The 13334-nt window shown below is 47.4% G+C and overlaps 1 protein-coding gene and 1 pseudogene across 3 annotated transcripts; both read right to left on the minus strand.

Moving 5' to 3' along the window:
• Window positions 1-434: 434 nt before the first annotated feature.
• MRGPRE (MAS related GPR family member E) lies at window positions 435-6853 on the minus strand. 3 transcript variants are annotated; one of them, XM_027868709.1, is made up of 3 exons: window positions 6753-6849; window positions 6071-6158; window positions 435-3791 (listed from the first exon to the last, which is right to left on the minus strand). In XM_027868709.1, the coding sequence occupies exons 2-3, from the start codon at window positions 6152-6154 to the stop codon at window positions 2760-2762; spliced, it is 1116 nt and encodes a 371-aa protein (XP_027724510.1). In that variant the 5' UTR covers window positions 6155-6158; window positions 6753-6849; the 3' UTR covers window positions 435-2759. The 3 variants fall into 3 exon arrangements, with proteins under 3 accessions (XP_027724510.1, XP_027724512.1, XP_027724511.1); XM_027868711.1 differs by lacking the exon at window positions 6071-6158 and having other exon boundaries at window positions 6790-6853; XM_027868710.1 differs by lacking the exon at window positions 6071-6158.
• Window positions 6727-13334, minus strand: part of LOC114047758 — a 19717-nt pseudogene continuing 13109 nt past the window's right edge.

The following is a 13334-nucleotide window of genomic DNA, read 5'->3' on the forward strand; positions in this document are numbered from 1 at the left end:
TAAAATGCCAAGGAAGGGGGTGAGGAAGTCCCTCTTCTGCCCTTGTCAGATCACATCTGGTATCTTGTGGTCATCTCTGGGACCCCATTTTCAGAAGAGCCTTGGTAAGCTACAGAGCAGCCAGAAGAGGGTGAGGGTCCTAGATATGATGTCCTATGTAGCCTGCCCGAGGAAAGAAATGAGGGAGGTTGAATCTGGAGAAGAGACAGAGGGGGCATGACAGCCACTGGGACAGGACTCCAAGACTAGGAAAGGACAAATTGGTACATTTCAAAAGACAATAGACGGTGGATCCTGCTGACCAGGGGCCTTACCTATGAATGCTAGTCCTGGCAATATTCTAGAGTGGACAGTTAAGAAGAGGCTCAGTGAACAACTAGGAAAGGAGGAGAAATTGTAAATAGCCAGCATGGCTTAATAAAGCATCAACCATGCCAAAATAACCTTTTATTTTATTTTTTTTAACAGGGTAACTAGACAGATAGTTCATGGCAATGCTGCAGATATGGATAACCTAGGTTTGAGCAAAGCACTTGACGAAGTCTCTCATGCTCTTTTTATGGAAATGAAGAAGGGTTATGAGTGAGGCATTACACAATTGGGTGGATTCAGGACTGGTTGAATGGCCAGACTCAAGAGATTGTCATTAACATCAGCATTTTCACTCAGATGGAGGTCTCCAGTGGAGTGTCTCAGGTGTCTGCATGACCCTGTGGCATTTAAAATTTTTTATCAGTGATTTGGATAAAGGAACCACGATAGTCCAAAAAACATCTTTTAATTTCTTTGGCCTGAGACTTATGGGCCTTCTTTTTGGCAGGCTGCCTCTACTCTGGTCCCATCTCTTCCTGCTGCCATTTTCTAGAAACTTTCATGTCCCATGCTGGAAATTTACACGCGTAGGATCAAAGGGCCTTACCAGTCAATTCTTAGCACCTGTTTGTAGCAACAGAGATAGAAAAATGGCTCTTGTCCCCTCCCTCTAAAGTCAGTGAGCTGCTTTGGTGTGGAGGGGATGAAGAACCTAGGCATCTAGTCTAGTCACTGACTAGAAGTGATAAGAACTTAGCTGAACCTGGACAGGTCAAATCCAGGGGCAATCTTTGGAAGGATCATCACTGGTTCTCATTCCTCCTCTGACTGGGATCTTAAGACTGTCGTATCTGATAACTGTTCCCAGCCTCGTCCAGGCCCACACTGGTTTATATCCTTCCCACTCTGGGGACTGAGACCTGGTGAGAGCCTTTATCCCGACCTATTCTTTTCCTTCCCTTACTCCCACCATGCCCCTGCCTTTGGGGAGTTTTTTGTATTCAAAGGGCAGTCCAGGGGAAGAATTAGTCTTTTCTGCTCCCCCCCACCCCTTCCAGGGCAGAGTTAGGCAGCTTTGCATTGTGGATAGAGAGTCAGAAAACCATGGTCAATGCTTCTGACACTACTTAGTGAGTGAGTGGTGAGACTGTGGGGAAATCACCTGAGTGCCTGGTACACGGTAAACACTTAATAGATGCTTCTTGACTGTTGGCAGACTTTTGGAGCCTCAGTTTCCTTTAGGGCTAGCTGGCCTCACAGGTTCCTTCCAGTTTTACATCTCTGGTCCCAAGTTAAAGAGCATCAAGTTTGGTCTTGATGCAAGGAAGTCCCCATAAGAAGAGCCATGGGAGGCACTGCCTCGAGAGGCGTGACCTTACCACCAAATCCTGAAGCACAGGCTGGCTGGCCAAGTGGATGGATGTGGGAGGGGGGAATGTCTCTTTAGGGACGGTCTTGAGCAGGTGCCCTCGGAGGTTGGATGTGCTCTTAATTCTTTCTTTCTTCACCTTTGAACCTTTGTGCTTTAGACTGGCTATCACAGTGGCTCCAGCACCTGATGGTTGATCCATCCTACCAAACATCACCATCTTGATGAGACTGCTCTCTCTCCCCCTTTGGCGGCAAGATTTTTTAGTGAGTTGTTTAAATTTGGTGACCAGTTTTCTGATCCTCAGTGAAAGGCCATGCATATGAACTTGTAATATGGAAATCCCACCCACTAACTCCTGGGCAGTGGTAGTTTGACTTGGGTTGGGATGGTGGGATACAGGGAGCACTTGTCTGTGGTGAGCTTGTCTACACAGGACAGGAACAACACAGTTTCTCAGCCCTGGGGGACAGGAAAGATTGTGGGAAGAGACACTGGCCTTCTGAATATTAGGACCCAGGGAGTGAGATACCCTGGACACTGCCTCATGGCAGGGATGGGGGGAGGGGACAGAGTCTAGAGAGGTAGGTGCCAGGAACTCACTTGGACCTGAGTCTGGGCTAGAGAAGCCCCTGGGAGTTCAGGTATCTGAGGATAGTGACTCCTGCTAACTAAGTACTCAGGTCAGTTGTTTCTCCTGAAGAAGGAGTTCAAATGCTTTCAGCAACCTCTATACTTCAACACTGTGGTTTCAGGCACCCAGACCTAGTGAGGAATGAATTTGGATTCCCATGATAGGGGATGGGGAAGCCTCACCTTCCCTCTACTTAGCCAAGGGGCAGGAGGGTTATACTGAATTAAAGCCTCTATATGCAATAAACCAGTCCAGGCCCTGGCTGCTCCAGGAAATCCTGGGACTCCAGGCTTGTGGATGTTTCCACCCCAGAGGAAATGTTTCTGGGAACCAAGTTAGGGTAGCATCCCGTCTCATTGGCAGGGGCGGGGGAGTGGCTGCAGCTGGATCTGGGCTGAAGGAAATGATTTGGGCATCCCGAGGGGTGCCCCCAGGGGCTAAGGCCTATATCTCCACGGGTCCTATGTCTAGCATCTCCCCTCCCTCCCCCAGCTCTTCCTCATCCCCCAGGGCCTTCAGGAGAACGGCCTTGAGGGGTCCCCGGAATCTGCGTTGCCTGAGGCTGCCCACGCAGAAGTAAATCAGTGGCTTGGCTGAGCCATTCACACACGCCATCAGAACACTGAGGCAGTAGTAGTAGGCGGGGATGTCCAGCCAATTCAGGGAGAGCCTGTAGATGCCAAAGGGAAGGCCGCAGAAGAGGAACGTGAGGACGGTGAACAGAATAATCAGGTAGAATTTCTGGGGCCAGCGGCGCTGGGAGCCGCACTCCACTCTGACGAGCAGCATCAGACTGGACACGCACATCGTGGTCAGGAGGAGGAAGAGCAAGCCCACTCGGGCCAAGCCAATCCGGCTGCACACGGTCCCCACGTCGCCCCCGGACAGCTCTCCGCAGGTCCCGTACGACAGGAAGTGCAGCACGAGGCAGAGGGCCCAGAGCAGGGCACACACGATGGCCGACGTGTGCGGGGGCCGGCGGCGGCCGTAGCACGAGGGCCACAGTGTGGCGGCACACTGCTCGGTGCTGATGGCCGCCAGGAGACTCAGGCCCACCGTGTAGAAGAAGAACCTCAGGGCCAGCAGGCTGTCATAGACGTAATGGGGGAAGCTGAAGTGGTGCTGGAGAGTTTCAGGAACCACGATCACCAAGTGGCAGCAAAGGAAGAGAAAGTCGGCGCTGGCCAAGTCCAGGAGGTAGATGGAGAAGTTGTTCCGATGGATGCGGCTGCTCAGGAGACACAGGACCATGCCGTTGCCAGCCAGCCCCAGCAGCCCCACACCCTCCGTCAGAGCGAGGATGATGGCGCTGAAGACCAGCCCCTCGTCCTTGCTCTCACTCATGGCGAGACGCCGCATGTCCCCGCTCCAGTTACCATCACCGTGATCCCAGGCTGAGAACACGGGAACCTGCTCTCCGGCACCTGCTTCCATGCTCAGGAATCCTCGGTGGGAGTCTGCCGCCGCCCAACGTCCCTGCGAACACAAGGACAACATGGCGATGCACCAGGAATCTGGGTGTGGCAGGGCTGGACTCCTTCCACATCCCTCCCCGGCCCGGCCCCGGCCCCTCGGCGATGCCCAGGGGAGATAAGACAGAGGCCAGAGTTGTGAGCCACATGGGGACAAAGGAGCCCTTTCCCCATGGAAGGACTACGCAGCCAATCTATGATGTAATTGCCTGGAATGACCACCCCCTTCACTTTCCAAGGCAGCAGGGGACAACAGCCGTCACCAGGCACTGTGTCTAATTGCAGAAGGCTGGAGAGACTCGGCTCTCCTTGGAAGTTAATGCATGGACGAGCTGCAAGTGCTTTGAACAGAGCCTAGGGAAGCTTCTCTCAGCTTGGAACTGGGCTGGGACTTTGGGGCACCATTTCTCAAAGAGGGATGCATTCTGGTTTTCTGGGATGCAGATTACAATTAAAATTGGGAATCATCAAGGAAAGGAGAATTCTACTTTAGAGCCTTAGAGGCTCTTTGGTTCTTAGAGAAAAGCTGTACAAACATTGTTCGGTGTTGTTTAGGGGGTTAGGTGGGGGCTGCCCTCTGAAAAAGGTATTTGCCCATTCCAGTCTTTTCTCTCCTTTTCAGTTTTCTGAGGAGTTTCTACTGGCACGTGGGGATGGGCTGTTTTTGGGGTAGAGGGAAGAAGCAGGCTTTTGTTGCTTGACCTTCAGGGTTGGCTCACTCCATAGCTGTGGTCTGGGACCCCTGGACTTATCCGACTTGGCGGTTGCCTGGGGACTGAAAAGAGGGGGCAGCATGCCTGGACACTCCAAAGTTTCCATCTCCTTTACCCTGACCATAGCCACACCCTGCCCTCTCTGACTCTTCTGAACCTCAGCAAAGCTGCAGAGTGGACCCTGGATGTGCCCTTGTGTAATTAGGGCCTTGTGGTGAGGGGAAGATATTTACCAAAACAAGTAAACTGAGGAGTAGTTTTCAGGCTTCCGCCTTGCCCAGACTGGTGTCAAAGAAAGCTTAAGTTCTATCTTTCAGAAACTTGTTTCTAAGTCCCCTTGCTACCCCACCTCCCCAGTTCCTTTGGACCTTACTCAAGGGGCTCCTGCCCAGGGCCTCAGGGCTTTTTTCCCTTTGCTCTCTGAGCCTTCTGTCCACCCCATCTTGCAGGGCCTCGTCAATGACTTCATAATGTTCTTTGAGCAAGTCCTATTCTAGCTGACCCCATCTTCGGCCGGGTAGAGAAGCCTGCATCTGACAACACTAAATCCCAGAAGGTCTGAGGTGGAAGTGACCTCAGAGACCTGGTCTACCAGCCTGTAAAGTGAACTTTATCCCCTGGGTAGAACTCAAGTGAATTCCTGAGCATAGACATAAGTACCATGAGCCAAGCAGCATCTTTGCCTCTTCAGCGCCTGGCCCATGGGAAGCAGTTAAATGTGAACAGTAGCGAGGGAGGGCCTTCCTCCTTCCCTCCCTCATTCCGGGTCTTTTGGAGGCCTGCAGGGGATGCATTGCCACCTGCAGAGGCAGCTTAGTGCTCTTTCAGGTACCTCTCATTTGAAGTTCTTCTTATGTCAGAGGACCTGGATTCAAATCCTGGCTCTGCTTTTTATAGCTCATATGAATGTTGGCAAGATTCTTCCCCACCCAGGGCCACAGGCTGCCCTCTATAAAATAAATGAGGTTAGAGTAGACAATATCTAAGGCACATTCCACACTGAGGACCTATGACTCTATTCCCCCAAACCTAATGGTGCGTGATCTCTCCCAAAGATTCTGCCTCCCTTCTCCTTCTGTCCAAACCTCTCATCCACTTGTGGCTTCTCTACCTGGTGCTGGCCTCCCTCCCCCATGGGGGGCAGGGCTGGAATTGCAGGACTGGGAGGGGCCTAATGCACTAACAATCAGACCTCCTCTTAAAGGACCGTGAAGAAAGGATAGGGAAAAGGAGACAGTGAAAGGAAGGAAGAGGAAAGACAGATAGATAAAGAAAGAGGCTCAGATGGCCACCCCCAACCCTGTCCCCAGGGCAGGGCTTATTGGCTCCATACCAGTTCTCCACCTCACCAGCCCCCCACTCCAGACCTAAGCTCCTGTGGGCTGCACCACTAGTTCAGCAGCCTGAGCCCCAGGAAGGTCCCAATGCTGAGGACCAACACAAGGTATAGTCAGGGAGCCCTGAAGGTTGGGGGGAGGTTGAGGAGAGGAGAAAACCAAGCAGGTTTCTTATGTGTATGGGGAAGCTGGGTGCCATGTGTATGGAGGAAAAGAGAGGAGAGCTTGCCTACCCCTTGGGCAGCCAAGGATCCTAGGGAGCCTCTTCTGTCAGCCCAGTGGCTTCGGGCAGCACCTAGCTCTGTCTTGTGCTCCATCCACCTGTAGTAGGAAATCAGGAGGGAGAAAGCAGGGGCTCCAGCTTCCCCAGAGTCACGTCTGGGAGCTGACTTCTTCCACCTTCCTAGGTGGTCTAAGGGCAGTTGGATCGCTTCATTACCTGCCTTCAGGGCAATGGGAAGGGCAGGGGAGGTGGTGCCTGCCTAACTGCCCTTTACAGGGCCCATGGGGAACAGCTGATCCTCACGTCCCCAGAGCCCAGAACCCAAGGAAGTGAGCTCATGTTGCAGCATGAGACATGTGGGATAGACCTAAGTCCAGTTTGGGAACAACAGATGCTCTCCGTGGAGGCTAAGTATTGCCAAGCCAATTAGGGAAAAAGCCTAAAGACTGCTTAGATCAGAAGGGGAACGTGGGTAGGTGGGGTCCCAGAAGCAAGGGGATGGAGATAACCCCCATCAACCCTCCCTCCATCAGCTCTTTTGTCTGGTGCCATGACGCCCACTCCCTTCCTCCCAAACACTTTCCCCAGCAGAGGAGAAAGAATGCGAGACAGAAAGCTCTGGGGTGACCCCCAAATAACCCCCCCCCCCCAAAAGAAGGGCTCCGGCTACGGACCCTTGCTCTCCTTCTCACCTTCCTGGGTGCAGGGGGCTTTGAACTGCCGACTCACACTGAGAGTTCCAGCTGCAGGCGCCTCCTTCCTGGCCCAGCGAGCGATGGGATCAGGGCGGCTCCCGGACAGCTGTTTGCAGGCTCCGGCATCCCTAGGCTGCTGGGGAGTGGGGCAGGGAAGTGTCACGTGGTGTCGGTCCACTTGTCAGAGGCTCCAGCCCATAGCTGCCTCCGCCTCCGCCTCCCAGCTACATTACAGGGGCCCGCACCAGCACCGCCTTTCCAGAACCATCCTCGGTTTCTTGCAGCTCGCTCCCGAGGGGCCCAGAAGTGGAAGTAAGGCTTGGCTGGGGGAGTGGGGGGAGGACGTCTGGGCAAACCTCCTGCCTGCCTTTGGAACAAACAACTCGTCAGTGTCGCTCCGCTTTCCGGGCTCAGTTCTCTCGAGCTCCTCATGACAGTCCTATAATGGGAATGGGGGAATCAAGCAGGCGGGCTCCCACATTTCCGGATGAGGAAACTGAGGAACCAGCAAGTGAAGCAGGTTACCCTGGGTCACACGGCTACCAAGTGTCTCCAAAGTCGAACCCAGGTTTCTCCTGACTTCAGGCTACCAGCGATCACCTCTCAGAAGTCTCTTCCCCAAGGATCCTAAGGATTCCCCACCCCCAACGCGGCAGAAGTACCCCTTTATTTAACCAATTCAATGCAATTCGGGGGTCTCCGATGGAATCTTGTTGGAAAGGGGGGAGGGGGATGGCACAACCAGGACTGCCAGTATTCCTGACTAGCTTTTTGTTTTCATGTTGGGGAGCAAAATTATTCCACCACGTTTTGCTTGAGCAGCTGTGGTCAAAAGTCTTGGAGCTCCCTTTGGTCCAGAGAGGGCCTGCCCTGTCCCTTTACAGCTGTGGCTCAAGGCATTGGGATGATGACTTTCATTCTCTAATTTTTGTTTGATTTTGTGGGGCTGCTAGAGCTGCTGCAAATGGGGCAATCTGAGACCCATCCAGCACTGTTGTCTGGTGTCCTCCTCCTCCTCCTCCCCCCTCTCCTCTCTTTCCTTCTCCTCCTCTTCCTCCTTTTCCTCCCCGCTCATCCAATATTTCTTAAGTATCTGCTACCTGAAGACCTGAGTTGATCCCAGAGGCTCTAATAGCACATTGCCAGCCCTCCCTGCCTCTGACACCTGCTCTCTGTCACCTAACCTCTAGGAACCCCACTTTCTCCATGGTGGGGAGGGGGAGGAGACAGCTATCAAGCAGCTGTCTTCAGTCATTCGATGGAACACAATTATAATTATTCCTTTGGGCCCTAGAGGGAAGAGCTGGGAGCAGTGAGGGATGTTGTGAAAAGGTGCAATGAGGCTCCAAGTTTGGAAAAGCTTCCTGCTACTGAAAGCTTCCCAGTGTGGAACAAGCTGCGGGGGCGGGTGGGGGGGGGAGGCGGGGTTCTCTTCTCAGTGAAACTCTTCTGGCAAATGATGGATGACATTGGAGAAAGGCTTTGTCATTCAAAGGTCCCTTTCATCTCTGATTCTTCGATCTGAAGCCTAGCAGGGCTCTGGGCTGCAAGGCACTTTGGAGGTCCCTACTCCCATCAAAAGGAATCTTGGACCTGAAGAATGTGAGCAACTTGCCCAAGGTCCACCTGAGCGAGCTAGTCTTCAAACCCAGGCCCTCAGACTGCATGGACAGGGCAGCCCTTCTCTGTGGTACTGCTCGTACACTCAGCAGGAGGGTGCCTGAGGACCTTCAAAACATCACCCAAGCTGGGGTTAGGATTTGGAAGGGCGGGGAGCAGTAGGTCTCCCTCTTGGGCATGAAGACATTGCCTGCAAAAGCTTTTTTGCTCTTGGGACTTGGGTTGGAGCTGACGCTAATTAGAAGAAATTTAATAGGGCCGAATCCATAGATCAGTCAGCCCTGCACTAAGCCCCAGTGGTACCAAAGATTAAGAGGAAGAGTCTGCCCTCCAGCAGTTTACTCTTTAAAGAAGGACCTAGCAGCTACCCACATGTGTGTATAGAATATGTATAAAATAAGTACAATGTAATTTTTTTTTTCTTTTGATGTGGGTGGGAGAGGTACCAGTTGCTGTGGAAGAGATCAGGAAAGGTTTCCTGTAGGAGGCATCACTGGAATGGAGTTTTAAAGGAATTGAGGGCTTTGAGGTGTTATGTGAATGATATCTACATTTTGAGTTCATGTAGCAGGTAACTACTGCCAATGTAGAAATCACAGAGGTGTCATCATTCTTACACACAGGTTAAGGAGGCAGAAAAATAAAAACCTGACCCCTGATTAGAATTCTAGAGACTTTTTCTAGAGAAAATTGCATCAGAGAGACAGAAAACTAATTTTTTTACGTATTACAATCTCACCATCGTCTTTGGTTATAAAGGTAAAAAAAGGCAGATTCATACTCCCACACTTCCTTCAGTGTCACAGAAGTTGAAAAAATTTAGTTAAGCAGATTCACAATCTCATCCATCCCCCAAGGAAACAAGTCTAGTTAAACAGACCCTGCAGGTAAACTAAGTCAGGTTACAGATTAAGCTACATTTAGCAGGAAGGGATTTATATGTTGCCAAGATAACCAAGGAGTTGGGACGTTTGGGATTCTTCAAATAACTTCCATCACCTTATCTGTCCCATGGCTTCAATCTGGGGGATGTCAAGCAGTTTTACCTTAATACTATTGTTCCATGAGTCAGGTTTTGATCAGGTGAAGTTACTACAACAGAAGACAGTCTTCAGGTAACCAAAAGCTGCAGGAGGAATGACCCTGAATCTTGAATAAAATAATAAATAAATAAACAAAAATAAAAAATTAATGGAAGGGAACAGAAAATAAAAAGTTGCCATCACAGTTTTTGCTATTTTGATCACAGAGGTCTGTAATACCTCTCTTCGATCCCACACTTATGAATGTCCATGTCTGTATTAGAATTTGGACATACACCTCTGTGGGCAACCATGAGCACCAGGAGACTTTAAATCAAGAGTGTGATCATCAATGTTAGATCATGTGAGGTATCCTTGATCCATCTGGTTCTTGGGAACCTAATCCAGTTATCCATTTAGTCAGCATAGTTGATTTTGGGCCTTTGCTGTCTAGTTCTTTGAAAGATCTTCCCTTGGAGATTCTGGAATAGGCCTCATTCCCAGGGCAATTCTGGAAAGGTGTTTCCTCCTAGTAGTCCACTTTCCTGGTTCTAAGTCATGCAGAGGTTTCCTAGGTAATGCTGTTAGAGCCTGCTAGAGATAAGACTTAACACAATTTAGTAAGGCCTGACACAATTTCTTACATTTTTTCTTTCATTAACTAGTTCATTGTAGTTAAAACCAGTACAAATTTTGCGGTGCTATCTGTATAAAAAAACAGAGCTATAAGAACATCGAATTGGGAACCCATGCGTCACCTGAAATTTCAGAGAATTTTAGTCTTCATACATCACTCACCTGCTCTTTCCATCTTTTCCTGAACCTGATAGGAATAATGCTATCTATAGGCTGAAGAAATAATCTTAAAAGGGATCCATGAGGTCCTGACTTAGAAAAGGAACTTTTCTTTCTCCTAATATTATCAGATAGAGACTTCAAAACAGGAAAAAAGCATGATTTAAAAGTTTATTTACAAGTATGAACTCAAATTTATATGCAAAATCCTTAATCCAATTTACCACTAAAATGTAATCAAAGCCTGATTATATCGCAGGAGAAAAAAAGAAGAGTTTTTTTTTTTTTACAAAAAATTCCTTTGCATATATTCAATTAAATATGAAGGATGTAAAGTACTTTGTTTGACTTTTTCAGTCTTGTTCTTTACCTTCAGGAACTGTCAAAAATTAAAAAAAATATATCATCCAGGAATATTGTGTTTACTTGTCCTTTTGTCATTGTTCTTATTAGAAACATTTGGAAGCCAATCACATGTATATCCTAGTTCTTAGAGAAAATAGCCTAATTTTGTTGCTTTTCTCAAAGTCAAGTTTACTATTCCAGTAACATTGAAAACCTTTACATAAAATTTTAAGTCAATTTTGATCAACTTAGCTCAGCTGGGGAGATGAGACATGCAAAGACATTGGGTGGATTGGTTGGGGATAGGCTGGGAATGACTTTCAGAATCAGAGTAAATTGCAAAGACTTACACTTGAGTCTGAAAAACTCAAATGGATTCTACTTTGTAATTGATTCTTTATTGCATTGATTTCACATTGTAATTGATTCTGTATCTGCATAAATCCTCTTTCTATGTCCTTGAGTAATTTAGATTTCCCTCTTAGTTAGTTTAAAGTTATAATCAAAAGAAAACTTGTTATCGCTCATGCTGGAAGTCACCGGGATAATTCCAGGGCATCTGTTTATTTTTAAGCCTCACAAATTAACTTGGTACCATCCCCAAAAGATATGTTGTCTGTCCTCTCTCAATTAGAGGAGCTTTTAATCTCTTCCAAGGAGACAGCAGAACTGGTAGTTTTGATCCTCTAGCAAAGATTACAAGATGTAGGTGGGCCCATAAAACAGTTAACATTCCTTAATTGTCAGAGAGGGGTGTGATAAGTTTCATCTGGATGTCAGCCCATATTTCTTAGTATAGCCAAACATAATATTCCATGACTACCCAGACCCCTTCTTTGTTCTATGTCAATAAAGAGGGTCCCCTCCTTCTCATTGAAGTCACTGGCTTTTTTGAGGTTGCCAGTCTGAGTTACTTTGTTAATAGTTCTATGAAGCACTGTTAATAAACTGATTTTGCTTGGATCCCTGTACCTTTATTTGCCTTTATTAATTTTTATTTGCCACATGTCCAAGAAGTCAACTTCCCCAGTTCAAGATATGGGAAAGAGGACATGGCTAGACATCAATTCATCTGAAAAAAAACTTGTGGTTTTAGGGTACCATGAGCTGGATATGAGTCGATAGTATGAGATGGCATCAAAAAGTTGATGCAATCTCAGGCTACATTACAGAGGCATTGGTTGAGGAATAAGGAGGGGATCCTACCACAATATGTTCCCTTGGCAGATCTCTCCTGAAATGCTGTGTTGAGTTCTGGGCTACCTGATTCTATTTTTCTTTGAGGCTTTGGATGTAGGAGCTTTGACTTTGTTGTCTTCTTCTGCTTGTATGGTTTGATCTTATTTGTCACCAAAGTAAGATTCTGTAGTCTGAGTATTTTTCTGCTGTCTGATTATTTTTCGAGCTAATTACCTGACTTTTAATCTCTTTGTTAAGGTAGGGCTTTGTTTCCAGTGTGGCGGGTGTACTGTCCCAAGCTTCAAGGATTTTGTGCAGCTGTTTTCAGAGGTACTTTTCCCCATGTTTCTATAGCACTTTAATGTTTAAAAATTGCTTTACATATATTATTTCATTTGAGCCCCACAAATATCCTGTATAGAAGGTACTAATATTATTATAATTTAAAGATTGCAGAATTGAGTCTGAGGATAGTTAAGTGACTTGACTAGTATCTATATCCAAGTTAGTGTTGCTGCGCAAGTTCAAACCCAGGCCTTCATGACTTCTTTTTATTCATTCATTCATTCATTCATTCATTCATTCATTCATTCATTCATTCATCCATTTATTTATTTATCTATTCATTCATTCATTTATTCATCCATTTATTTATTTGTTTATTTATTTATTTATAGTTTTCAACATTCACTTCCACAAGATTTTGAGTTCCAAATTTTCTCTCCAACTCATCCCTCCCTCCACCCTAAGACAGAGTGCATTCTGAATACCCCTCCCCTTAATCTGCCCTCCCTTCTATCTCCCCCCACCCCTTCTCTTATCCCCTTCCCCTCCTAATTTCCTGTAAGGCAGGATAGATTTCTATACCCCATTGCCTATATATCTTATTTCCCAGTTGAATGTCAAAACAATTTTTAACATCTGTTTTTAAAACTTTGGGTTCCAAATTTTCTCCCTCCCTCCCTCTCCACCCACCCTCATTGAGAAGGCAAGCAACTCAATACAGGTTAAACATGTGTAGTCATGCAAAACACTTCCATAGTAGTCATTTTGTGGAAAAGTAACTATATTTCCCTTCATCCTAACCCGCTCTCTGTTTATTCTATTCTCTCTTTTGACCCTGTCCCTCCTTAGAAGTGTTTGCTTCTGATTACCTCCTCCCCCAATCTACCCTCCCCTTTATCATCACCTCACTCTCTTATCCCTTTCCTCCCTATATTCCTGTAGGGTAACATAGATTTCCCTACCCAATTGAGTGTGTATGGTATTCCCTCCTTGAGTCAAATCTGATGAGAATAAGATTCATTCATTCCTTCTCACCTTCCCCCACTTCCCTTCCACTGTAAAAGCTTTTTCTTGTCTCTTTTGTGTGAGATAATTTATCCCATTCTACCTCTCCCTTTCTCCTTCTGCCAGTATACTCCTCTCTCACCTCTTAATTTTATTGTCCAGGTATCACCCCTTCATCTTCAACTCACTCTGTGCCATCTATCTATCTATCTATCTATCTATCTATCTATCTATCTATCTATCTATCTATCTATCTATCTATCTATCTATCTGTCTGTCTGTCTGTCTGTCTGTCTGTCTGTCTGTCTGTCTGTCTGTCTGTCTGTCT

This window comes from Vombatus ursinus, unplaced genomic scaffold (genome assembly GCF_900497805.2).
Source record: "Vombatus ursinus unplaced genomic scaffold, bare-nosed wombat genome assembly UNPS02014790.1, whole genome shotgun sequence".
Lineage (NCBI taxonomy): Eukaryota > Metazoa > Chordata > Mammalia > Diprotodontia > Vombatidae > Vombatus > Vombatus ursinus.

Bases quoted from the DNA above. Each gene is read 5' to 3' on its own strand.
- MRGPRE (XM_027868709.1), bottom strand. From the start codon at position 6,154: ATGGAGCACAAGACAGAGCTAGGTGCTGCCCGAAGCCACTGGGCTGAC. The intron at 3,792-6,070 runs GTAGGCAAGCTC...TTGTGTTCGCAG, and splicing joins GATCCTTGGCTGCCCAAGGG to GGACGTTGGGCGGCGGCAGA.